We start from the raw sequence: 25,130 nt of genomic DNA, 5'->3' as shown, positions 1-25,130 counted from the left end.
TGACTGGGAAAATAACTTTATTTTCTTCGGGGGTGTGGACAGATGTCTAGTCTCAGAACTTCTGGAATTGCTTTTTGGTGCCAGCGGCCTTTGTGACTTTGAGCACGTTGAAGCGCACAGTCTTGCTCAAGGGCCGGCACTCACCCACTGTGACAATGTCGCCGATCTGGACATCCCTGTGGAGGTGGGCAGGGGCTGTGTCACACACTGGGCTGCCCCACTCAGGCCATTAGAGGCCAAGGCCTGTCCGCATGAGCTCCACCAAACCCTATCCCAGCTCCAGCTTCCAATCCCACCTGCCCCCAGAGCGTGCAAGGCACTGAACTCAAAGCTACGCAGAGGACACTCCAGCCCTTCCAAGGGGCCTCTCAGGGCAGAAGATCGCCATCAACCCTCTCCACCTGACACACACAGGGGGTTCCTGAGGACATCTGCTGGCTTCCAGCGGTCTCCTCATACCGTCTCCTATAGTTTCCTGCCCACACAGCAGCCAGAGCGCCCTGAGAGCCCGGGCCAGGTCCCAGGGTCACTCAGACTCGGGTGCAGACCACCCCCTCCTCTCCACCTGGGAACCCGAGGGCCCGCCATGTTCACCTGAAGCAGGGGGACAGGTGCACGGACATGTTCTTGTGGCGTTTCTCAAAGCGGTTGTACTTTCGGATATAATGGAGGTAGTCCCGGCGGATGACAATGGTCCTCTGCATCTTCATCTTGGTCACCACACCTGGGGGGAGGTGTCAGATGGTAGGTCAGCCCCCTTGGGAGGGAAGGGGAGCCTTGGGCCGCCCAGAACATGCTGAGAATTGGGATCCCAAACCCTGCTTCTGACATCAGCTGTGCCAAGTGGCTTTCTCAGCAGTGCCCGTGGTGGGCATCTGAAGACCATCGTGAGAAGACATCATCTGCCAGCGCCCCCCTCACCCAGGAGTCCAAGCGTCCCCCAGATACAGAAGTCCTCACCCAAGCCCCCAGAAGTCCTCACTCACCAGACAGAATCCGCCCTCGGATGGAGACGTTACCAGTAAAGGGGCATTTCTTGTCAATATAGGTGCCCTCAATGGCCTGAACAAGGGAGAGAAAGGAGTGAGCCTGGCACATGTAGTTCCTGAACAAAACAGGGGGTGTGGCCTTAGGTACACAAACTACAATTCCCAACGGCCCCGGGAACTGCCACTCCGTGTGTACCCACGTGGGAGGACACTGGGGTCTCCTTCCTTCTGAGTCCCTCCAACCCCCTACCTCCTTGGGCGTCTTGAAGCCCAAACCGATGTTTTTGTAGTATCGTGGGAGTTTCTCCTTGCCAGTTTCTCCAAGCAGGACCCTCTTCTTATTTTGAAAGATGGTTGGCTGCTTTTGGTAGGCACGCTCAGTCTACGTGGATGAGGAACAAGCTGGTAAGCTCTCGGAGCCAGCAACCTGGCCTGGAAAACCTCCCCAGAAACCCCCAAACCCCACCCTCTCCAGCCTTTACTCCCTAAACGTCAACCTCCAAAACCTGGATAATGACCATCTACAACAGTCACACCAAGAGTTGAGTTCAGACCCAACTCTGAACCGGAGTCACCTCCGTATTTATGCTCCAAAACACTTCCCATCACCCGAATTCATTCTTTAAAACTCAGACAGAAACAATAATCCCTCTAACAACCTGTACACCTTTTGGCAAAGATTCTCCCAGACACAAGGGCGCCCACTCAGGTTTCTCTCCTATGATATACGCGACTTCAGAAATAAATACCAAAACGATGGGCTTCCTGGATTAACCCAATGGCCCAAGGCCTCCAAAAATACCTCTCATAAGGCTTGAGCCTCTCTTAAACCCCACGTGGGGGAGACCCTAGTATTTACGCGGTGCTAATTAGATTAATTCACAGACATGCGCCCTCTGCCCGAATTAATGTCTGGAAAATCGAGGCCGCCCTGCATTAACCCCCAAACAGGGGCGCGGGTCCTTCTCTCCAGGACGCGCCCCTGACGCCGGGACCGGACCCCGCCACCTCCGCGGCGGCCCGGAGCCCGCACCTGAATGTCCGCCATCTTCCCGGCCGCCTGGAAAAAGGAAAGCTGCGGCGGCGTCCGGGTTTCCTTATCGACCGCACAGGGGCTAGAGAGGAAGTGACGAAAGGGGGCGGGAGCACGGTTTGGGGCGGTGCCTCGGACGCGACGGTGATTGACAAGAGGCCCAAACACAGCCCGCGATTCGGAGACTGCAGGGACCCCCACAAGATGAAGGGCCGAGGGTCGGGAAGCGGCGGACACTGTCTCGCGAAAGTCAGGCCGCGACTGCGCTGGGCGCCCTAGTTCACGTTGGGAAGGCAAGGCCAGCCTTGAGCCTGCCTACATTATCGCGAGAGTTACAGGGAGGTGGTCAGGGTTCGGCGGGGCTGAAATCACGTGGGATTTGAGGACCGCGTGCCTTCGTTTCTGCAGAATTCAAACGCGATGCGGTGGCGGCCATCTTTTTGCGGGGCACGCGGCTGGAGGGTCTTAGGAGCTTGGGTAACGGCACCGCCGTCTTTGTGAGGGGCGGGCGTTAACCGAGAGTGGTTTTTTTGTTTGTTCAAATTTAATGAACGTTGTTGAGCCAGCCAGAATCCCCCTTATTTGTTATTTTATATACATTCTTAGAAAGCAAAGCCTTACGAAACAGGGTTTTTTGTTTTTTGTTGTTTTGTTTTTTCAGATTCAACTGACAAAGGATTGCTATCGGGAGAGTCCAAACCCTCCCTTGTCAATTTGTGTACTTATCCTGTAGCTGGGGCACTGGTGCAAGACATTTGAAGGAGCTAATCCCTTGTGATCTGGCTCTTGTCTCTATTTTACGCTCTTAGAGCCGAATCCTCTTTTCCTCCTCTAATTTACATCTACATCTAATTTTTTAGAAGTGTATTTATCTTGAGGAAGAGAGCATACAAGCACTAGTGGGGGAGAAGCAGAGAAGGAATCCCAGGCAGGCGCTGAGCTGTCAGCGCGGAGTCCCCTGAGGGGCTCCATCTCACAAACCTTGAGATCATGACCTGAGCCCAAATCAAGAATCAACCTACTGAGCCCCCCCGGGCGCCCCTGAAGGCAGGAATCTTTATCTGCTTTGTTCTCCAGAGCATCTGGCAGCTGTTTTATACTGGGTGCCTAATTTATGCTTGTGGACTAAATCACCAATGAATGAATGGAGGATTGGGGGATGTGTCAAAATGTCCATTACAGGCAGCCGTATAAATCACGCCACGGCTCCACCTTGGAATATTCTGCAAGCACTTAATAAACGTGAGGTAGATCAATCGATCCAGAGGTGAAAAGATTGCCAGCTATATTTTGTTTCTAAGTTTGCAGTTCTGAATAGGTATTTCATGCGCATGGTACAAAATTCAGAAAGAATAAAAAGCGAGAGGTGCCTGGGTGGCTCAGTTGGTTAAGCCTCTGACGCTCGATCTTGGCTCAGGTCAGGTCACCATCTCCCCATTTGTGAGTTTGAGCCCATCGGGCTCTCTGTTGTCAGTGCAGTTCCTGCTTCTGACCCTGTCTCCCTCTGCCCCTCCCGCACCCTCTGTCTCTTTAAAAAACAACAACAAAAACCCACAAAACTGCAAAATTGAATGGCTCTCTCTCCTACTCTTCCCCCAGACACCCACACCCAGTTTTCCTCTCTAGAAGCAACTGTTGTCATCCTGCTATCAGCTTGCAATGTGTCTTCCAGACTATTTTACCTTCAGATGAATTTATACATGGACAAAGCAAACTGCAGAGCAAAAGGCGTAGTATGACCCACAAAGTCAACAACAAATATGTATTGACAATCTATGGGATGACTGCCTTTTTTACAGCTCGGTACTGTGATATAATTGTGGACTATATATATTTGTAGGTATCACAGACTGCCTTGTTCAGTAATGTAGACAAGAGTTACATATGGTTATTTACATGTAATCTGAGTGACTGGGGAGGGGTGGGGGGTGGGGGGTGCAGCTCAGTGCCAGAGCCAGTGCTTCCAGGTCCTGGGTTCCTGGGTTCCTGGGTTCGAGCCCTGGCAAGTCCAACCACTGGCTCTTCATTCTTTTTTTTAATTTTTTTTGTTTAATGTTTATTTATTTGAGAGAGTCAGTCAGAGTGTGAGCGGGGGAGGGGCAGAGACAGAGGGAGACATAGAATCCAAAGCGGGCTCCAGGCTCTGAGCTGTCAGCACACGAACTCACACATTGTGAGATCATGACCCCAGCCAAAGTCAGAGGCTTAACCAACTGACTGGCTTTTCATTCTTTTTTTAATTTTTTACTATTTTTTTAATGTTTATTTATTTTTGACAGAGAGAGACAGAGAGACAGAGACAGAGCATGAGTGGGGGAGGGGCAGAGAGAAGAGGGAGACACAGAATTTGAAACAGTCTCCAGGCTCTGAGCTGTCAGCACAGAGCCTGACACAGGGCTCGAACTCACAGACAGCGAATTTGTGACCTGAGCTGAAGTCGGACGCTCAGCCAACTGAGCCACCCAGGCGCCCTTGGCTCTTCATTCTTTAAGAGATACAGATTAGATTTAAATTGAACAGGATTTAAAACTCAGTTCCTCAGCCGCCCTATTCATATGTCAAGTATCCAAAAGCCACATGTGGCTTGCATATTAGAGAAGATTCATAACATTTTTATGAACACAGAAAATTTTGTTGGACGGCCCTGCTATAGAGAAATATATGTGTGTGTGTATATATATATATATATATATACATACGTGCACACATATGTGCATATATGTATAAGTATAAATAATAGTCTTATAGTCTTTAAGTTGTTTAATAATTTCAGAGATGTAAACACTACAAACTTACAAAAACCAATTAAAAAACTTAATTACTTAAATTTCTTTTGCACTTGATAGCTTTGTGAGTTCTGAAACATTTTATTGTTGTGATCATCTGTACACCCAAGGCGGGGCTTGAACTCACAATCCCAACATCAAGAGTTGCACGCTCCACTGACTTGAGCCGGCCAAGCTGTCAGGGCAGAGCTGGATGCGGGGCTGGGGCCCACGAGCTGTGAGATCACGACCTGAGCCGAAGTTGGGCGCTTAACCAACTGAGCCACTCAGGCGCCACTGAGTGAAACTTTTTTTTTAAAGTTTATTTATTTTGAGGGAGGCAGAGAGAGAGAGGGAGAGAGAACCAGTGGTGGAAGGGCAGAGAGAATGGGGGACAGAGGATCTGAAGCAGGCTCCACACTGATAGCAGAGAGCCCGATGCAGGGCTCGAACTCATGAACTGTGAGATCATGACCTGAGCCGAAGTAGGATGCTCAACGGACTGAGCCACCCAGGAACCCCCATATGAAACATTTTTAAATGTAGTTGTTTCAGTCCCTTTGACGGTAGCATTAGAAGGGAGGGACTTTTCATTTTTCTGTTTTAAAACCTTCTATATTCCACCCCACCCCCCTGCAACTGACCTCATAGTAGGTTTATTTTTTTACACTTGATCTTAGCCAAAAGGCCGAGAAGCAATTAGGTTTATTTTATTTTATTTATTTATTTATTTATTTATTTATTTTTAACATTTACTTATTTTTGAGACAGACAGAGCATGAACGGGGGAGGAGCAGAGAGAGAGGGAGACACAGAATCAGAAGCAGGCTCCAGTCTCTGAGCCATCAGCCCAGAGAGCCTGACGCGGGGCTCGAACTCACGGACCGCGAGATTGTGAGATCGTGACCTGAGCTGAAATCGGACGCTCAACTGATTGAGCCACCCAGGCGCCCCAATTAGGTTTATTTTTTTAAAGAAAAAAGTAATTTCTGGAGTGTTTGAATAACTTGATAAGGATTTATTATATTTAGTTAAAAAAAAAAAAAGCAGGCCTCAAGAGTTGTTATCTGCAATGTGTGCTAAACTATGTACAAAAGTGACTTAGAAAAAAGCCTGGAAGGAAATGCATGATGCTGGCCCTGGTGGTTTGCATCTCCAGGTGGTGAGATTAAGTGTGATTTCCTCTCTGGTTTTTAAAATGCTCAGTATTTTGCAATTTGCTCAGAATAGCTGGTGAGATTTTGATGATAAGGGAAAAGGGAAAAAAAATACTGCTTCACCGTGAAGGGGGTGGGGGCAGTTTGGAGATATTTAGCTGCACAGCTTTTAATGACCACAACCCACAGTAGGAAGTACATTCTGCACTGTGACCAAACACCTGTTTCTCTATCCTCCTCTTCCTTTCCTTCCTCTTTCTTTTTTTCTGAGTTTATGTATTAAAGTAATCTCTCTACCCAACGTGGGGCTCAAACTCACAGCCCCAAGATCAAGAACCGCATGCTTTTCCGATTGAGCCAGCCAGGCCTCTCCTTCCTCATGCTTTCTAACTTAACTTTCTCTTTTCCTTCCTGCAACTCACTGATTTTTTTTTTTTTCCTGTTTCTATTTCTATATTCATTTTAAGCGTGGTTGGACCACTACCCTTGATTTTCAGACCTGCAGTGTCAAAGAGCCTTGATGTCCAATAACCAACTTCAGCCAACCCTAGTTATTACCACTTGAGCGAATATTTCCTGCCCCTGCCGGGTTTCAGGCGTACTTACCAGTGTTTCACAGCGGAAATGCAAACCCTCCTTGACCTGGAGAAGCTCACGTTCTCCAGGGTGCACCCCAATGCCTAGCAAAATAAGACCCTCTCTTGTACCCTGCACATGGCCCAGGATGGGAAAGGTTGCTATTACCTGGCGGAGATGGGCCAGGCGTGCCCACGCGCTGCTCGGGGGGTGCCTTGGTGGTGAGCGGTTGGGCGAGTTGCAAGATCGAGCTCTGAAAATGTTTCTGCAGCTGACCCGGGTGTTGGAGTCTCCGTAATTGCCCGCCAGGAAGGATTAGGGGATGCCCAGAAAGTCTATTTTCAAATGGTAAATGATGTCCAGCAGCTTCTCATGTGTTCATTGACCATCTGTAGATCTTTTTGGGTGATATAGTTCTCCAAATTCTTGCTCAAATTTACTTGGTTGTTCCTTTTTTTTCCTTTATACACACACACCCACACACACACCCACACCTGGGATACAAGTTCTTCAAAAGAGATGATTTGCAAACATTTCCTCCCAGTCTGTGGCTTGTTTTTCTTACAGATGAAAAAAAAAATTTTTTTTAACGTTTGTATTTATTTTTGAGAGAGAGAGCGTGAGTAGGGGAAGGGCAGAGAGAGAGGGAGGCACAGAATCCAAAGCAGGCTCCAGGCTCTGTCAGCACAGAGCCTTGAGTGGGGCTCGCACTCACGAACCTCGAGATCATCTGCACCAAAGTCGGCTGCGTGACTGAGCTACCCAGGCGCCCCGACGTTGATTTTTCAAGTGGCAAGTTGTACGTGTTTAAAAAGCCGAGTGTATCTTTTTAAGGGATCCTGCTTTTGGTGGGACTATATTGTGCTGCTTAAACAGGCAGTTTCGTTAACAGCATTTGAACTCTGTCGTTTTTGGTCGCTCCTGGAGGCACCTCCTGTGGTGAAGGGGAACCCCGGGGAAGCTAAAGGTACCACTGATTTGTTAAACGATTCTCAGAGAAAACCTAAGCCACTGAGCTTGGACATCTTGGCAAGATTAACCACGACAGGACACGGGAGCTATAACTTGCCCTGCGAATCACACAGTGAAATGTTTAACATATTCAAGTAGTTTTCTTTGCACCGTTAGGCATTTGAATACTGACCTAAATTAGAAAATTTCCAACTATTGGGCACCAGGGTGGCTCAGTTAAGCGTCCAGGTCTTGGTCTTGGCCCAGGTATCAAGTTCGCAGATTTGAGCCCCTATCGAGCTCTGTGCTGACAGGGTAGAGCCTGCTTGGGATGAGGTCTCCCTCTCCGCCTTTCCCCCCACTTGGATCTCCCTCAAAAAACATTACAGTTTTCAAGCCTTGCCCATTAATCCCTAAGGGCACGTTAACAGGTGACAGTTAACTGGGTAGCTGCTAAATGCTCCATGTCTACCCTTCCAGGTCTAAAAGGTCTAGCTTTTGTCTTACAAAGCATCATGGAGGGGCGCCTGGGTGGCTCAGCGATTACGCTTCTGACTTCGGCTCAGGTCATGATCCCGTGGCTTGTGGGTATGAGCCCAGCGTCAGGCTCTGTGCGGACAGCTCAGAGCCTGCTTCAGACGCGGTCTCCCTCGCTCTGCGCCTCCCCTGCTCATGCACACTCCCCAAAATAAACATTAACAAAAAAAAGGCATCACGAAATTTAACATTCCCGTTTCCAGTGCATTACTACTTGCAGAACATTCCCTGTCCCTTTCTTTCCAAAAAAGCCCAGACTTCCTGGTGTGGCCCAGACCAGAAGGGCCCGTAGGACCGCGAGGATGGGACTGGGTCTGAGATGGTGGCAACTCCATACTTTACAGTTGACTGGACAGCTTCACCCACTAGGCAACCTCAGGCCGTGGCGGTTTTGAGAACTACGCGGGACCCTGGAGGAAATTCCTTGAAGGGTAGGTTACAGGGCAACCGTTGTGACAAGGGACTTTTCTTGCTCAGGGGGCCTCCCTCCGCAGCAGACACACACTGCCAAGACACCACATTTCTTTAAAAATAATTTATTGGTTTGGGATCACAAAGTACAGGGAAAGCCAGGGGCAGTGCCTGTGACCCCCGGCTGTCCTTCCCTGTGTGTGCACCTGCAAATACCTTTGTGGACACCAAGCTTGGCCCTCAGCACCCCCACCCTAACAGCTGCAGCGTTAGCACCTGACCGCGTGGGAAGTTTGGACACACCCTGTGCACAACGCGGGGTCCCCCTCCGATCACTTTGCAGGTATCTTTTTTTTTGCAAATGGTGAAACTGCCCTAGTTGTTGCAACTGTCAACTTCTTAAAACTTCATGAATGAGGACGTCACGGGCAATCTATGCCTCAAAGCTCTTAGAGCCGTTTGAACATTTTAGGAGGCCTTCCTGAGCAGCAGTGACTAAAGCCCTGTGGTCCCAGTATTCTAAGGCCCAGGCTGCCTGTGGCACCTAAACAGGGGCCCCCGGAGTCCCCCACATCCTAGGGCGGCGATGGAGGAAGCGCAGGCCAGGCCAAGCATGAGGAATAAACAGTCAATTTTATTGGGCTCAGACCAGGAGTCCGTGGGTCTTGAGGACCTCTGTGTATTTGTTGATTTTCCCTTCCACGTTCTTTTCGGCCTGTTTCCGTAGCCTCTGTGGGGTGAGGAGGACAGATGCCGGTTGGTGGCTGCCGCCTGGGACACTCCTCCTCCCAGGACCCCACCCGATCCCACTCCCCGCCCCCCCCCCCCCCAGTTGGGCCTCAGAAAGGCCTCCCGGGCTGAACCACCGCATCCAGACACGCCCCTGCCCCCAAAGGCCCTGCCCGAGCCTGGTGCCCTTAGCTTCCAGCCCATCCTCACCACAAGCTGCTTCTTCTTCCGGTAATGGATCTTGGCCTTCTCCTTCCGCTTCTCCTCCAGGGTGGCCGTTACTGCCTGGTACTTCCAGCCAACCTCGTGAGCCAGGCGCCCCAGGTAAGCAAACTGTGGAGGAAGGGGGAGAAGTGAAGTGGAGCCAGGGTGGCTAGGGGACAGGTGACAAGCTGTCACAGCAGACCCTGCTTTTCTCAGCAGGCATGAGCCAAGACACAGCCGCCCCCCCGTAAGGGCTCCCCGCCCCCTCCTCCTGGCATCAGCTGAGCCATTGGCGTTGTCGGCACTGCCAGCAGTGGCATCCGCAGACCATCGTGAGAAAGAGACATCATCTGCCAGCCTCCGGGACCTCAAGTCCGTCCACCCCCCCCCCCACCGCGAGACCACTCCATGTAACCGACAGCTCACCTTCCGTGTAGGCTTCAGCCGCACAACTTTGAGGGCGGCGGGAACCACCATCCGCTTTTTCTGTTAGAGAAGGAGAGGGGCTTAAGAAACCTGGAGTGAGGGACAGACAGGGGACAAGGCTGGCTGGAAGAGCGTCTCAGTCAGTGCTGTTCTCACGAGGATCAAACAATGTAGGTACAACTGTGCAACATCACGGACGCTGCGCACACGAATGTGGCACGGGAACGTCACGCTCACCTTGTCGTAGGGGGGCGGGATCCCATCAAACACCTTGAGGCGGTCCAGGGCGGCCTGGCCTCGCTTGGTCTTGTGGGGCAGCATGCCTGTGGGCAGAGGGGCGGCAGGCTCGCTCACCGGGGCTCACGAGGACCCCCGCCCCGCCGGCGCACAGGCGGCCTCAGATGGTAGTGCATGTGGAGTCATCTCACGGTTGGGGAACTCGAACACGAGTGGGAGAAGTCCTCATCACTGGCCACCCGGCCGTCCCCGCCTGCGGTCCTCGGGCCCAGCTCACCTCGCACCGTCCGCCAGAAGATGCGGCTGGGCGCGCGGAAGTGGTAGGGGCCTCGGGATGGGTTGGTGTTCATCCGCTTGCGGAGGAAGGCCAAGTACTTCACTGCGGGGAGAGAGCAGCGTGAAGGCTCAGCCCCAGACACACGCACATCCACACTCCCAGGGGCCTTTTAGGAACTCACACGGGCACTTCCCACCACCTGCGGGCTCACTTTTGGAGCCAAGGAAGCCTGAGGCTCTCCCAGGTCCATCCTCTCTAGCCCTCCTCCCACGTCCGAACTTACACTTGTTTCTGTAGAAATTGCCAGAAATGTTGATGCCCTCGCAGCGCACGACGACGACCTTCCGGCCTAGAGAAAAAGGAAAACGAGGTGACGGAGGAGAACAAAACCTAGGTAGCCAGCCGAGGGCTTTACCTACAAACTGGCCACCACACACCTGCCCGGTTACGCCGAGGACCCGGAAACAGGGATCCTCCCCTGTATGGAACTGACCGTAAGGCACAAGAAACCCAAGACCCTGGCAGGGGATCCCCTTGCCCCACCCAAGTCACAGAGCTAGACTTGTGCTTAAATTAACAGCCAAACAGGAAAAGAACGTTCCATGTTGGAGCCCCTGACCCCGGGACAGGGAGGGGCTGGCAGGTCTCAGAGCGGTGCATGGGGTTGATCTCATGGTCGTGAGACTCAAACGAAAGATGGTGATTGTTGCTCATCACGGACCTCTGGTTGGGACTCGGTCGGGGAGGGTGGGGGGGCAGAGCAGACTTACCCAGCAGCACCTGTTTGGCCACAATGGCCGCCAGGCGGCCCAGGAGATGGCCTCTGCCATCGAGCACCAGGACCTGGTGGAGATGGGGGGAGAGCTTAGACACACCCACGGCACTGACTACCCACCCCCCAAAGCAACCATTGCTTTCTACTTGGTTCTTTCACCTTCTCCCCCAGAGCAATTCCTATCCATTAGCACGCCTGGAAACTAGGACCCGAGGCCCATTTTACAGATGTGGCCAAGCAAGCAAATGGGGGACTCGAGACTTCAGTAAATGGAATAAAACAAAGACCTTGCCTCACATCTCACAGATGCCTGAAGGGCAGGAATTTTTTAAGCCCAGATTACATTCAAGGCTGAGAGAACGTGCTGGGATTTGAACAAAGACTGGCAACACTCTGTCCACGGACCCAGTTAGAATTTATCATCGGTGACACCAGCTGCGGGAATGCTGACGGACTCACTCTCTCCTGACCTCAAGGGCAAAATCGTTTCCAGCACAAACTGAATAGCAAAGGAAACGGGCCCAGTGTGGGTGAGGCTCTGCGGCGTAGACAAAAGCCTGTGCTGGGTTCTACATGGACTAACTGTGTCCCTGGGTGAACTGCTCAACACCGAATCCTCAGCTTCTTCACCACGAGCAAAGTCCCCACTCTTACCGAGTGCTTGTTATATACTTGTGATTGTTGGAAGGCAGAAGGGTACAGAATCTAAAGCCAGACTTCCTGACAATGTGACTTTGGCTAAAAATCTCCAGCCTCCTCACCTGGAAGATGAGGATAACAGTATCTGCCTCAGGAACGTTATGGGAAGGTCAGGGGAATTACACAAAATATAACACAAGCCGTGCCAGGAACACGTGTTCAGAGAACTTCTCTACCACTTTCCCCAGGGCACACACTTGCTTTTTCCTTCCTCAACCACTCAGACTCCTTACATGAAATTCACACGGGGACCATTTCCCCGAGCCATCCCCTCCTTTACAGAAAAGAAATGACAGGAGTGCGGGCACTCAGACCTAAGCTTCTGCTGTGTCCCTCGAGGTCCCCAACCTCCCCCCCCCCCCACCTCCCGTTTAAGAACAGTGTAGGTCTCGGGGTTGTGGAGCCTTTTTATTACAGGTCCCTCCTTTCAGATCTTTAAAATCAACCCCAACGAGCAAAAGAAAAAGAGGAATTCGTTCCTGCACGCCCTGTAGGCGAGAACGCTCTGGACCCACTGCCTAAGTTTCCTACAAAAACGCTCAAAGCTGCAGAACACGGATTAGCAGTCCCACGAGGTTGAAGCAACGCGCGACTGGGGCATGTTGGTCAGTCCTCGGCGTCTCACCGCCGCGAGGCCGCCCAGGCGCTTTCTGCGTGCTTCCCCGCCGCTGGGGACACACGGGTCTCATTCGGCCAAAGGACAAAGGCAAACGAGACCTAATTTGAAACTAACTCTTCCCGTGCTGGGAGCCCCCATAATCACCCCTAAGGGAGGAACGATGCCGCATTTTAGCCAGTCACCGACCAAAAAAACCCCCCGTGTATCTCCTATTTCCCCCGTTGCAGACTCTTCTTAGACCAAAAGCTGCCCCGTTTCGCTCAATTAACCTAGATTAGATCTCACAATACACCTACGAGGGGAAAGAGGGTATAACTCGGCCCGGGCCTGGATCCCACCCGGCCCCACGCCTCCCCGGCCCGCGCGGAGCCCGCACCTGAGCCTCCGCCATCTTCGGCAGCCGCCTAGGAAAGGAGGAAGGCTCTGCGCAGGGTTTCTTATCCCTTGAAACAGGGGCGGAGGAAGTGACGCCGCATGGGCTGTGCGGGCAGCTTTCCGTCTTTGCATTGGTTGAAGCGTCTAGCGCGTGCGCAGAGAGGCCCCGCTAGAAGGCGGGTCGTCTCCCGACTGTCCAATCCGGGTCCAATTCTTCTCGCCGGCTCTTAGATAGCCATTGCTGTGAGGGGCGAGAGATCACGTGGGGGTAGGACGGCTCAGCTGGGGCGGGGCTGGCCAGCCTCGGCCGCCATATTTTTGAGGGGCTGCTAATCTCCCTCTAGGGCGGGGGCTCGCCCGCTAAAGCGAGCGCAGGCTGCAGGGCACGTGGTGGCCCGCAGAGGGCAACGAGGCTTTCTGTTCAGGGCCCAGTCTAGACTGGGTAGGTCTGGGTCCAGTGCCTGGTGTGCCTCCTTATGACCTGGCCAAACCCCTCGCCTGTCTAGACCTCAACGTCCTCATCTGTAAAACAGGTGGAAGTCGTTTTCCCTATGCGATCTGAGAGTGTGTGAGGGAATGACTCCAGATGGCTTCTGCTGCGTCCCTTACCTGCGATGTCCTCCTCTCCAGCCCCACCTTCTAATATCTGGCATGTCACAATCCCAGTGTTTTTTGGCTGGGGTCCTTTCCTCCAGAGAGCTTCCCCGGTGTCTGGGGCTGGGCCGGGTACCTCTTCTGGGCTCCCACAGTGCCTGTTCTGCCATCAGAACGTGTCACGCTGTACTGACCCCAGAGGGGTCCCGTGTCTTCTCCCCCATAGATCAGGAGCCCTGAGGGGGCTGGGTGGGTTCTGACTCGCATCTGGGTCCCCGCAGTGCCATGCACTGGCTCTGGGCCCCAGGAGGCGTCAGAAAACGGCCACTGAATGAAGCATTGCGTTAACCGAAAATCCAAGACTCGCACGCAAACTGCCCCGTCCACACCATGCCCCACCTACAGACAGTCCTGGCCAGGGCTGGTGGAAAAGGATGATTTATATACAATTTTCTGGGGACAAGGACTTTGTACAGAGGGGGATAGGTGGGTCTGGGTCTGGCGTTGGGGGCTGGCGTTGCCTCCATCCTGGGGGGAGAGTGAGCGGGGCAGCGTGGTCGAGGAAGGAACCAGTCTCTAGCTGACTTTCTCCGAGTCCCGGCTCTGTGTCCTCGGGCAGGTGATTCCTCTCTCTGGGCCTCAGTGTCTTCCTCTGTAAATGGGATGATACATGTGTCTGTCTCACGGGGCTGCTTGCGGGGGTCCGTGGAGGGAGGAGAGGAGAGGATCAAGTGCAGGGCTACTGAAAACAATTCCATTTGCAGTGAGCGCTCTCTGTGTTAGGGCATCGCTGTCCGAGACAAGACAGTTCTCTCAGACAGCGATGGGAGCAGCGGGATCTGAGCTCTCCCATCACAGCCACAAGGCAGCCCCACGTGAAGGTGAGCATTCCAAGGCAACTAAGGAGCTGATTGTTACATTTTACCTAACTTAAACTTAGGCAATGGTGTATTTCTTAGGAGAGCAGGAAGCAGAGTGGATAGGAGCAAGGATGGGAGGAAAACTCAATGGATGGCCTTAAAAAAAAAAAATTGTAGGGGCGCCTGGACGGCTCAGTTGTTGGTTAAGCGTCTAACTTGGGCTCAAGTCATGATCTTTTTTTTTTTTTTTTTTTAATCTTTATTTATTTTTGAGAGAGACAGAGACAGAGCAGGGGAGGAACAGAGAGAGAGGGAGACCCAGAATCCCAAGCAGGCTCCAGGCTCCACAACCCCCACACCTGTCACCACATCCCCACCCCCCCCCCACCCCCCATGCAGGGCTCAAACCCACAAACCGTGAAGTCATGACCTGAGCCGGTCAGACGCTTAACCGACTGAGCCCCCCAGGCGCCCCTACAGATGAAGCATTTGTAATAAAAATTTAGTGTCGCATGCACACTGGATTCTAAAGACTTGGTATGAAAGAATGAGTAAACTATCTTGGGGCACCTGGGTGGCTCAGTGGGTTGAGTGTCCGACTTCAGCTCAGGTCATAATCTCGAAGTTCGGGAGTTCAAGCCCCACATCGGGCTCTGTGCTGACAGCTCGGAGCCTGGAGCCTGCTTCAGATTCTGTGTCTCCTCCCCTCTCTGCCCCTACCCCACTCATGCTGTCTCTCTCTCTCAAAAATAAACATTTAAAAAAACGAGTAAACTACCTCAATAATTTTTAAAAATATTGATTACATGTTGAAATGACAACATCTTGGATACACAGGGTGAGATAAAATATATTAAAGTTACCTGTTTCTTTTTACTTAAAAACATGTGGCTACAGGATGCCTGGGTGTTAAGTGTCTGACTTTTGATTTTAGCTCAGATCATGATCTCACAGTTTGTGAGATCGAGCCCTGCATGGGGCTCCGCGCTGACAGTGTGGAGCCTGCTTGGGATTCTCTCTCTCTCCCTTTCTCTCTGCCCCTCCCCTCTCCTCTCAAAATGAATGAACGCTAAAAAAAATTAAATTTAATTTAAAAAAATGTGGCTACTAGAAAGTTGTTTTTTTTTTTTTCTAAGTAATCTACATGCCCAATGTGGGGCTCGAACTCACAACCCTGAGATCAAGCGTTACATGCTCTACTGACTGAGAGAGCCAGGTGCCCCAACTATTAGAAAGTTTTAAATGACATGTGTGGCTTGTGTTCTATTTCTGTTGGACAGCCTTGCTCTGAGGGCTTTGTGTGTGCCACTTAACTTCCAGACAACTCTATGGTAGAAAGAATATTATTAGAGTCTTTTGTACAGATAAGGAAACTGAGGCAGAAGAGGGAAAGGCTTAGATGCCCAGAAAGCCCAGAGTCAAGTCTTGGCTCTGTCACTCATGTGCTGTGTGACTTTTGGCAAATTATTTGCTTCTCTGTGCCTTGGTTTCAGCCTCTCTGAAACAAAATAAAAATGACACTAGCTTCTCAATTAAGTAGGTTAATTCGTAGAAAGCCCCAGCATAAGGTCCATAACTCTAAGGCATTATATGTGTGAACAATTACTGCAAACTGCTTCTTCTCAGAGTCCTCTGGGCCCATCAGGAACCCACTAAGGCTTTCTGTCCTTTCTCCCTCCTGGCCCACCTGCCTCCTGCCCTCACACCTGTTCTCACCTTCTTTTTTCCATCACTCACCTCCCCTGGTTCCCTGCTACCCTGGCAGGAAGTCCCAGCTCCCTTGCTTGGTGTTTGAGGCCTAGATTTTCACACCCACACTCCGCTCACAGCCTTTTCACACCTGGAAGTCTTTGCAAAGATGGTCCCCTCCGCCTGCTTCAGGAGGCTACTCTCTCCTGGCTTGCACACTCCTGTAGCCGAATGTCTCCCCTGGGGCCCCCTCATGCACCCAGGTCCCGCTGAGCTCACTCTCTTTCCCTAATCTCCCTTGTCCCTCAGGTTCCCCACTGGGCCAGACCCAGGGTCCTCTGTGCCACCTGCCCAAGCCTGTCAACCTGCAGCCCTGTTCTTTTTGTCTTGTTTTTTAAAGATGTGCTTTTTAAAGATTTTATTTTATCGTTTATTTTTTTTTACATTTATTTATTTTTGATAGAGAGAGACAGAGCACAGGTGGGGGTAGGGGCAGAGAGAGAGGGAGACACAGACCCATCCTGGGTCAGCCCAGGCTCCAGGCTCTGAGCTGTCAGCACAGAACCCGATGCGGGGCTTGAACTCACAAACCGTGAGATCATGACCTGAGCCAAAGTCGGACGCTTAACCGACTGAGCCACCCAGGTGCCCCTATTTTATTTTATTTAAACATTTTTTTAATGTTTATTCATTTTTTGAGAGACAGAGTGCCAGTGGGGGAGGGGCAGACACACACACACACACACACACACACACACACACACACACACACACTCCCAAGCAGGCTCCAGGCTCTGAGCTGTCAGCACGCACAGAGCCCGATGCGAGGCTCGAACGCATGAACTGTGAGATTATGACAGTGAGATTATGACAGAGCTGAAGTTCGACACGTAACCAACTGAGCAACCCAGGTGCCCCCTAAGATTTTCTTTTTAAGTAATCGCTACACCCAACGTGAGGATCGAACTCACAACCTGGGGATCAAGAGTCGCCTGCTCCACTGACTGAGCCACGCAGGTGCCCCCGCCCTGTCCTTCTTGATCCCTGAATCTTGAAACTGCCTGTCCCCTTCTCTCCATCCCCATGGAGGTGCCAGTCCTGGCCCTGACTCAGGCCTTGTCCTCTCTCCCGGGACCCTCACCCAGCATCCAGTCTGTCTGGTCATCATGGCCCCAGAGTGGTCTTCCTCATCCAGAGCACACTCCCCCCCTAGCCCCCCCGCCCCCCCCCCCCCACAAAGTCCAGAGTGCTGGGCTTGGTGAAGGATTCACCGAGCCGAGTCAATGCTCAACGAGCCACAGAGGCAGCACATCGCGGAGCCTGGAGGCGTAAGCGCCTGTGGCCTCCACAGGGTCAGTGTCATCCCCTCAGACCTCCCCAAGCCCTCTCTCCATTCTGCTGGCCCACCTGCTCCCTGGGGTAGGGCGTTCTCCATCTCCTCCTTCGCCAGTGCAGGCACCAGGCAGCGGACATCAGCAAGAGAGCCACAGGCAACAGCAGCAGGAGGAGCAGCAGAGGGGCCTGAGGGGCTGGCAGGGCTGTGGCCTCCAAGGCCCTGGGGCTCCTTGGGGGCAGTGGGGTGGAGGAGTCTGCTGGGAGAGAGAAGGCTGGGTGAGTGAGGAGAAGGGCTGGGTCAGAGCAGGGCAGAGCAGGGGAGGGACCGAGAGAGGGAGGGAGACACAGAATCTGAAGCAGGCTCCAGACTCTGAGCCATTAGCACAGAGCCCAACGCAGGGCTCGAACCCATGAACCGCGAGATCATGACCTGAGCCAAAGTCGGACACTCAACCGACTGAGCCCCCCCAGGAGCCCCTGGAGAAATATATTTCTAGGGCTTATGTTTTGATTTGTTTATTCCTCTTTTTCCTCCAATCGGCTGTGAGCTCCATGCGGGTGACAGGAACCTTATCTGTCTTATTTATTGCCAGACCCTACTACTTAGTGCTCATTAAGTAATATTATAATAGCTTAATTTCATAAATTAAATATCTGGCCAAATGACAAATTGACAAATGGGCAGATAATAAAACGGTCAAAGACCCTTCCCTGTATACGCTCACCCTGTTCTCTCTTCCCTTCACCCACTGGGCTCCAGCCACATGTGTCCCTTCACTCTTCCTTAAACACATAGGCAGGTTTCTGCCTCAGGGCCTTCGCACTGGCTGTTCCCTCATTCTCAACTTTCAGTGACTTTCCAGCCAACCACCTCAGACCATGCTTCCATCACCCTGTTGTAATTTGCCTGCATAGGGCTCCTTATACTCAGCTGTTTTCCTATTTTTAAAAAAAAAAATTTTTTTTTATCGTTTATTTATTTTTGAGACAGAGAGAGACACAGCATGAACGGGGGAGGGGCAGAGAGAGAGGGAGACACAGAATTCGAAGCAGGCTCCGGGCTCCGAGCTGTCAGCACAGAGCCCGACGCGGGGCCCGAACCCACACACTGCGAGATCATGACCTGAGCCGAAGTCGGACACCCAACCGACTGAGCCACCCAGGCGCCCACCCCATTGATCCTTTAGAGTTGCTGAGTCTCCTCCCGCAGCAACTGTTGACACACCTCCTACGAAGAGTCTGAATTCACATGCGTCAGCAGTGTGAAATGCACACTGGTTCCTAAAGATTTAAGAGGGGACAAAGGACATGAAATGTCACACTAAATAATTATTTATTTATTTTTGCAAGAGCCTATTTATTTATGGGCCTGGGTTCGAGCCCTGAATTGGGCTCCTCGCTGATAGCACAGAGCCTGCTTGGGATTCGCCTCTCCCTCTCTCTGTCCCTCCCCTGCTTGTGCTCACTCTCTCTCTCTCTCTCTCTCAAAATAAATAAGTGAAACTTGGAAAAAAAAAAAAACCTGGAAAAAAAAAAAAGAAAAAGGCAGGGATGACTGTTCCCTTCTCAGAGATGGGTAAACTGAGGCCTAGAAAGAGGAATGAACTTGGGGGGACATGCCCCAAGGTCACACAGCCAATGGGAGCAGAACAGGGTCTGGGATGGCCTGAGGGGAAGGGGTGAGGGGCTGTGGGATGCGAGAGGTGAGGGTAGGAGGTGGGGGCTTGGGGGGCTTGGGGGGGCTTTACCGGGCTGACACTGTAGCTCCAGGCACCCCGAGAAATTCCTGCGGGTGATCCAGGGCTTCAAGGCCACCAGCTGCTCGGAGGTGTCCTGCAGGAGGTGGGAGATGTTGGTCTGGACGAATCGAAGACAGCTGGGGAGGGGCTGGGGGCAGGGGAGGGAGACGTCACCACCGCATCACCCTCATCACCCTCCGCTCAGGCCAAGGGCCTTCCCTGCCTGGCAATGCCTAACAGGGTCCCTTGAGGTTCTCCGAGGGAGAGTTTGGACCCCTGCCCCCAGGATTGCTAAGGGGAGATGTCCTTAGCGATGCACAGCGAGCGGGCCCAGTCAGATCTGGGTCCCGAGGGGGTTTGGATCGCCTCCTTCTGGTTGCTAGGGGAGAGAACCCCTCAGCAACACCCAGTAACGGGCCTGAGAAATCAACTCAGAACTGGAGCATTAGGCCCAGGACCCTCGCCATCTTTCAGTGCCCAGGGAAGCGTTCTTTTCAGCAGTGGGCCCCCCCAGGGGGACTGGGGTTCCAGCCCCACCACCCGTGGGTTGCCAGTCTAAAGAAATCTCCAGTAAGTAAGCCCTAGGAAGGCATTTCACGCACTCCCCTAGCTGTCTCCCAAGTTCAGGGCTAACCTGGAAGGCACACAAGGTGACAAAATGTATCTCGGTGTTGACCGCCTCCAGCAGGCTTTGCATCTGGGACCCAGCCACAGCCTTGAGCCGACCCATCCAGCGCTGGGCCAGGACCAGGTGCCAAAATGGCCCACAGAGCTCGTCCTGGGAGAGAAAACCCAAGTTCGGGGGCCCGCCGGCGGAGGGGGCTGGGGGCCGGTGCTGGTGGGGCTGTTAGGATGAGGGGCCAGGGCCTGGGGTCCTGCACCCCAGGGGAGGAAGGGGCAGGTCGGCCGGCTGGCGATTTCCTCCCCCCCCCCCCCCCCCGCCAGGGGTGGTGCTTCCTGAGTCTACCCCCGCCCCAGCCCCTCCCATCTGCGACTCACGTCCTGTAGGTTGGAGGCGACGGTGACTGGGTAATCCTGAAGCAGGTAATCAGACTATGGGAGAAAACAGGGTCAGACCCGGCTGAAGACAGGAGAAAAACGGAACTATGGAGACCCAGAGAGAGAGAGTGGGGGACAGAGAGCCAGAGAGAAAGGGACAGAGAGCCAGACACCTAGAGGGGGGAACTTAGCCCCAGTGGGCGCAGAAAGGCGCACCGGAGACGATGGGACCGGGCCCTCACCAGCTTTCGGATGGTGACCTTGAAGGTGGAGGAGATGGGGCTGTGGCTGAAGGAACAGTCGGGGGACCCGCGGAGGCCAGGGCTGAGCAGTAGCAGCAGCAGCAGGGAGGTCTGCGGGCGAGGCACGGGGTGGGGGCGCCCTCTGTTGGCTCCACACGCACCCCTCACCTGGGCACTCACCCCCCCCCCCCCCCAACCCCGGCCCCCTTCTCTCTGTCTCCCCTCTTTCTCCCTTCCCAGGTCTCCTTCCCTCTCATCCAGCAGTCGGCCTTCCTGCTTGGGGCTCCCGTGCCCGTCTCGGAGCAGCCCCCCCCCCCCCACGCTTCCTCTCTGCCTGTATCCGATGCTGGCCCCGTCCGTCCCCCCAGCTCCCCATTTCCCCGCTGCGCCCACGGCTCCCCGTGTCTGCTCACCTCAGCCCGGGACTTTCTCTCTCTGTCCACCTACCTGCCCCTCTCGGTCCTGCTCACCTCTTTCTCCACGTGGGTCCTGCCTTCCCCATTTGTACCTCCATTTCTTCCCCGACCCTGTCCATCTCTCCCGTACCCCTGTCGCTGTCCCCCACCCCTGTCCAAGTCCCCCTCCTCTGTGCATGTCTCCCACCATTGTCCGTCTCTTCCCTGCCCCGTGTCCCCCTCCTCTATACATGTTCCCCACCCCTGTCCGTGTCCCCCACCCCTGTCTGTGTCTCCCACCTCTGTCCATGTCCCTCTCTTTTGTACGTGTCCCCCACCCTTGTCCGTCTCTCCCCTGCCCCTATGTCCCCCCGCTCTGTGCGTGTTCCAGCCCCTGTCTAGGTCCCCCACCTCTGTCCATCTCCTCTCTCAGATCTGCCCATTTTGATCCGGCTCTGCCTCTCCCCCAGCTTGCCCCCCAGGTATACGCACAGTTGGGCTCCAGGCTGGCGCCAGCACTATCATCTCGGCCGGAGGCCCCTCATGCCTATGGCCAGATCTTGGAAGGGACAGAAGAGGGAGTCTCAGACCCCCACACCCCAGCCCCTTCCTCACCCGCCCCTTCACCTCCCCACCCCTCCCTCGGCTCCTTGATGTGGCTAAGTTTCCGCCTCCTACTCCCTCGGGCTTCCTGCATGAGCCCCAGTTACGGTGAAAACTCATCTCCCCTTCTAAGAACCCCGACGTCCGGTCCCCGGAACCCTCCCCAGGCCAGGGACCCAGGAACCTGACCCCCATCCCTCCTCCCTCAGCCAGGAGGGGGACCCCAGCCCCGCCCCTCGGGGACCCGGAGTCCATTTCTCCTCACGCACCAGGCTTGCCCCGGCTGGGCGTGGAAGGGGCCAGGCCGGGTGACAGCCAGAGATCGAAAGCGAAAGGAAATTTTGGGGGGCGATAGTGAGCCCGGGGTGGATCGGGCTGAGGCAACGGGCGCCACCTGGTGGTGACAGGTGGCGTCTCACGCGCGCCCCGGAGCACCGAGTTGGGTCGATTCCCCGGTGGGACCCACAGCGAATGGGGAGCGGGCTCCAGCCAGAACCAATGCACACGGGGCAAGGAGAAGGTCGCCCTGAGGACTTCATCCTCTCCTGGAATGGGGAAGGCTGGTCCGAGATGCGCACAGGAGTCAGAAGGAGGAGGGCCGAGCGCTGGAAGAGATGGAAGGAGAGCTGGGAGGGGAGAAAGAGGGGAGACAGAGAGAAGGGGGCTGTGTGTGGGGGGCGTCGTCCAGGTGAGGGGTGCGAGTGGAGCCGACAGAGGGCGCCCCCACCCCGTGCGTCGCCCGCAGACCTCCTTGCTGCCGTTGCTACTGCTCAGCCCTGGCCTCCGCGGGGACCCCCGACTGCTTCAGCCACAACGCCATCTCCACATTGGATGCGTGGCCTAAGCGTAGCCCCTGGGAGCTCCGGGGTTCCTTGGCTTGTGTCTGCATATCTCCATCTCTGCCTCTGTCTTCACCTGGCCTTCTCTAGAAGTGTCTCCCCTCTGGGTGTCTCTTATAAGGACACTTGTCATTAGATGTTGGGCCCACTCGGATAACTCAGGATGATGTTTTTTTTTTGTTTTTTAAGTTTATTTATTTTGAGAGCGAGCGAGTGAGAGAGAGGCAAAGAGAGAGGGAGAGAGAGAATCCCAAGCAGGCTCTGGACTGTGATATTATGACCTAAGCTGAAGCCAGGCACTTAACCAACCGAGCCACCCAGGACGCCCCAACTCAGGATGTTATCTCGAGATCCCTAAGTTAATTATATCTGCAAGGACTGTTTTTCCAGAGAAGGTCGCATTCATAGGTTCCAGAGGTGAGGACAGGGACGTATCTTTTGGGGGGGGCACTATTCAAACCACTACAGCCCCCCCCCCGCCCCCCCTCCCCCGCCGGGCTGTTTCCCACCTCTGGGCCTTTGCACATGCTGTTCCTTCTGCTTGGGATTCTCTCCCCCTCTCCCTCTCTGCCCCTCCTGCCTGCGCTCTCTCAAAATAAATAAACTTTCCAAATAAATAAAGAAGTAATATGATGTAGCAATGCCACGTCTGTTATTTCTCCAAAGGAAATGAAATCAGTCTCTCAAAGAGATATCTGCACTCACGTGTTCACGTGGCTTACCCACGATAGCCAAGGTATAACCTAAGTGTCCACTGATGGATGAATGGATGAAGAAAATGTGGTATATATACACAATAGAATGTTATTCAGCTACAGGGGCGCCTGGGTGGCTCAACCGGTGAAGCGTCCGACTTCGGCTCAGATCACGATCTCACAGTTCGTGGGCTCGAGCCCGGAGTCGGGCTCTATGCTGACAGCTCCGAGCCTGGAGCCTGCTTCGGATTCTGTGTCTCCCTCTCTCTGCCTCTCCCCTCCCTTGCACTCTCTCAAAATAAATAAACATGTTAAAAATTAAAAAAAAAAAAAATTACTCAGCTACAAAAACAAGGAAATCCTGCTGTTTGCAACATCGCAGATAATAAATCTGGAAGGCGTTGTGCTACGTGAATTAAGCCAGACAGAGAAAGACAAATCATGTATGGAATCACTTCTACGTGGAATCTAAAAAAGTCGATTCATAGAGTCAGAGAGTAGAACGCTGGTTGCCAGGGGCGGGGGAGGGGGGGCTGCCAGTAGGGGAAACGGGGAGATGTTGGTCCAAAAAGTACAAAGTTTCAGTTTTAAGATGAGTAAAGTTCCGAGGCTCTAATACAGCATGGTGCCTATCATTAACAAAACCGTATGGTACATTTGAAATTTCCTAGGAGAAACGTTTGTTTTGCTTTTGAATATATCGGAATTTTTTTTTTTTTTTTTCCAGAGGCACTGAGCTAAGAGAGTGGATCTTCAATGTTCTCATCGCACACAGAAAAGGTGACTTTGTGAGGCAATGGATGTGTTCATTAAGTTGATTACGGTTAACTGTTTCACGATGTATAGGTATAGTAAACACGTTTTATACACTTAAAAAAATCAGGTCGTATCACCGAAATAGATGCAACCTTTGTCAATAATACCTCAACAAAGCCGGAAAAAAAAAAAAAAAACCCTGAACGCACACGGCACCTTCCCTGGGAAGGTGGCCGCCGTCCCTCACCCTCCCCTTGCACATGCGCACTCGGGTTGGATAGGGTGACATCTCTGGGTACCCTGAGCTCCTTCTCATATCGTAACACCTGTCACCTCAGGTTATGTGGTATCTTCCAACCAGAGCTGAGCCTACCTACCTCTCTTCTGCTCACACACCTTCTGTGGCTCCCTATTGCCCTTGGAACAGCTTTCTAGCCCTTCTGCCGTGCCACTCACTTCCTCTTTATCTCCTCCCCGTTTGCCCACACCAAAACTCTTATAAGATCCTCAGTCTCCAGGTGGTTGCCCCCCCCCCCCGTGTCCCCTCCACAGTCGCACAGATTATGGGTCTCCCTGGCACAGGCCAGGAGCTTGTTGTGTTGCTGGGGTCTGACCGTCCTCTGGGCCTCTGGCTTTGTCCTGCCAGGGCCCGCGACCCAAGGGGACTTGGGGAATAGGTCTTGTTGCATCAGGCCTGGCAAATAAGACTTTTAGCTCTGGCTGGGTCATTGTGGGAGCTTGGCCAGCCCCTTATCCTCAAGCCTCAGTTTCTTCGACTCCAGCCTGGAGGTAAATGAGAAAATATAAGGTCCCTTCCACATCCGTGCTTCTCTGAAGCTCGTGCTTGGCCCACCCATCCCCGGAAGAATTGTTCACAAACATCCGGGGGCCTTCCTCTGCAGGAGTCTAGGACCATGTGCCCCGTGGAACTCAGGCACAGTCACGTGACTCCCTTTGGCCAATGAAAGGAGGGTGGAGGTGCCGAGTGTCACTTCTGGATGAGGATTAAGTGGGTCAGGGAGTGGCTCTGTGATGACACAAGCCACTTTGAGATCGGGCCACAGTCAGCCTGGGTCCCTGCGTGGCTCTGATGAACGGAGGGCCCCTACCGCCCCTTGATGGACAGGTTACCGTGAGCAAGAAATGAACTTTGTGGTTGTTGACCGCAAAGGTCTGGGGGTTGTTACTGCAGCAAGGCCTCACCCAACCTGTGGTATCATCCCTCTCTCCTCCTTGCCCTCTTTTTTTTTTTCCAACATTTATTTATTTTTGGGACAGAGAGAGACAGAGCATGAACGGGGGAGGGGCAGAGAGAGAGGGAGACACAGAATCGGAAACAGGCTCCAGGCTCTGAGCCATCAGCCCAGAGCCCGACGCGGGGCTCGAACTCACGCGAGATCACGCGAGATCTCGCGAGATCGTGACCTGGCTGAAGTCGGACGCTCAACCGACTGCGCCACCCAGGCGCCCCCCTCCTTGCCCTCTTTATCTCACTTCCTGTTCAGCCTGGCGTAGCTGGTCACGCCAGGCAGGTATTTTCTCGATTATCTAGTTTTGTGTCTCCTCTTGCAGTGGGCAGAATGGGTCTCGAAGATGTCTACTGGAGGGGTGCCTGGGTGGCTCG

General features: G+C 53.3%; 3 protein-coding genes and 5 non-coding genes across 12 annotated transcripts; all 8 read right to left on the bottom strand.

Moving 5' to 3' along the window:
* On the bottom strand, nt 1-16,380 carry RPS11 (ribosomal protein S11). The gene is made up of 7 exons (XM_040457751.1): nt 16,375-16,380; nt 14,860-14,865; nt 2,023-2,037; nt 1,240-1,371; nt 987-1,062; nt 595-724; nt 1-176 (listed from the first exon to the last, which is right to left on the bottom strand). The coding sequence occupies exons 3-7, from the start codon at nt 2,035-2,037 to the stop codon at nt 53-55; spliced, it is 477 nt and encodes a 158-aa protein (XP_040313685.1). The 5' UTR covers nt 14,860-14,865; nt 16,375-16,380; the 3' UTR covers nt 1-52.
* On the bottom strand, nt 822-907 carry LOC121019055 (small nucleolar RNA SNORD35). Its single transcript, XR_005785418.1, has one exon. It is a non-coding gene; the product is annotated as a small nucleolar RNA SNORD35 (small nucleolar RNA).
* RPL13A (ribosomal protein L13a) lies at nt 9,034-24,837 on the bottom strand. 2 transcript variants are annotated; one of them, XM_040457748.1, is made up of 8 exons: nt 12,762-12,827; nt 11,063-11,135; nt 10,576-10,641; nt 10,293-10,394; nt 10,016-10,101; nt 9,779-9,838; nt 9,359-9,481; nt 9,034-9,149 (listed from the first exon to the last, which is right to left on the bottom strand). In XM_040457748.1, the coding sequence occupies exons 1-8, from the start codon at nt 12,774-12,776 to the stop codon at nt 9,063-9,065; spliced, it is 612 nt and encodes a 203-aa protein (XP_040313682.1). In that variant the 5' UTR covers nt 12,777-12,827; the 3' UTR covers nt 9,034-9,062. The 2 variants fall into 2 exon arrangements, with proteins under 2 accessions (XP_040313682.1, XP_040313684.1); XM_040457750.1 differs by lacking the exons at nt 10,576-10,641; nt 11,063-11,135; nt 12,762-12,827 and adding an exon at nt 24,831-24,837.
* LOC121019056 (small nucleolar RNA SNORD35) lies at nt 9,621-9,707 on the bottom strand. The gene has a single exon (XR_005785419.1). It is a non-coding gene; the product is annotated as a small nucleolar RNA SNORD35 (small nucleolar RNA).
* On the bottom strand, nt 9,909-9,979 carry LOC121019054 (small nucleolar RNA SNORD34). Its single transcript, XR_005785417.1, has one exon. It is a non-coding gene; the product is annotated as a small nucleolar RNA SNORD34 (small nucleolar RNA).
* On the bottom strand, nt 10,170-10,254 carry LOC121019052 (small nucleolar RNA Z195/SNORD33/SNORD32 family). Its single transcript, XR_005785415.1, has one exon. It is a non-coding gene; the product is annotated as a small nucleolar RNA Z195/SNORD33/SNORD32 family (small nucleolar RNA).
* LOC121019053 (small nucleolar RNA Z195/SNORD33/SNORD32 family) lies at nt 10,933-11,016 on the bottom strand. Its single transcript, XR_005785416.1, has one exon. It is a non-coding gene; the product is annotated as a small nucleolar RNA Z195/SNORD33/SNORD32 family (small nucleolar RNA).
* On the bottom strand, nt 13,777-21,593 carry FLT3LG (fms related receptor tyrosine kinase 3 ligand). 4 transcript variants are annotated; one of them, XM_040457745.1, is made up of 8 exons: nt 21,486-21,593; nt 21,106-21,172; nt 20,219-20,329; nt 19,977-20,030; nt 19,612-19,755; nt 18,987-19,071; nt 17,311-17,495; nt 13,777-14,006 (listed from the first exon to the last, which is right to left on the bottom strand). In XM_040457745.1, exons 2-8 carry the CDS (start codon nt 21,136-21,138, stop codon nt 13,794-13,796), a joined length of 825 nt encoding a protein of 274 aa, XP_040313679.1. In that variant the 5' UTR covers nt 21,139-21,172; nt 21,486-21,593; the 3' UTR covers nt 13,777-13,793. The 4 variants fall into 4 exon arrangements, with proteins under 4 accessions (XP_040313679.1, XP_040313677.1, XP_040313680.1 ...); XM_040457743.1 differs by having other exon boundaries at nt 18,987-19,125; nt 21,486-21,592; XM_040457746.1 differs by having other exon boundaries at nt 17,311-17,492; nt 21,486-21,592.
* Nucleotides 24,838-25,130: the final 293 nt, after the last annotated feature.

The sequence above is a fragment of the Herpailurus yagouaroundi genome, unplaced genomic scaffold (genome assembly GCF_014898765.1).
Source record: "Herpailurus yagouaroundi ecotype Mexico unplaced genomic scaffold, PumYag 220, whole genome shotgun sequence".
Classification (NCBI taxonomy): Eukaryota; Metazoa; Chordata; class Mammalia; order Carnivora; family Felidae; genus Herpailurus; species Herpailurus yagouaroundi.
This window is presented reverse-complemented; position numbering and strand designations above follow the sequence as displayed.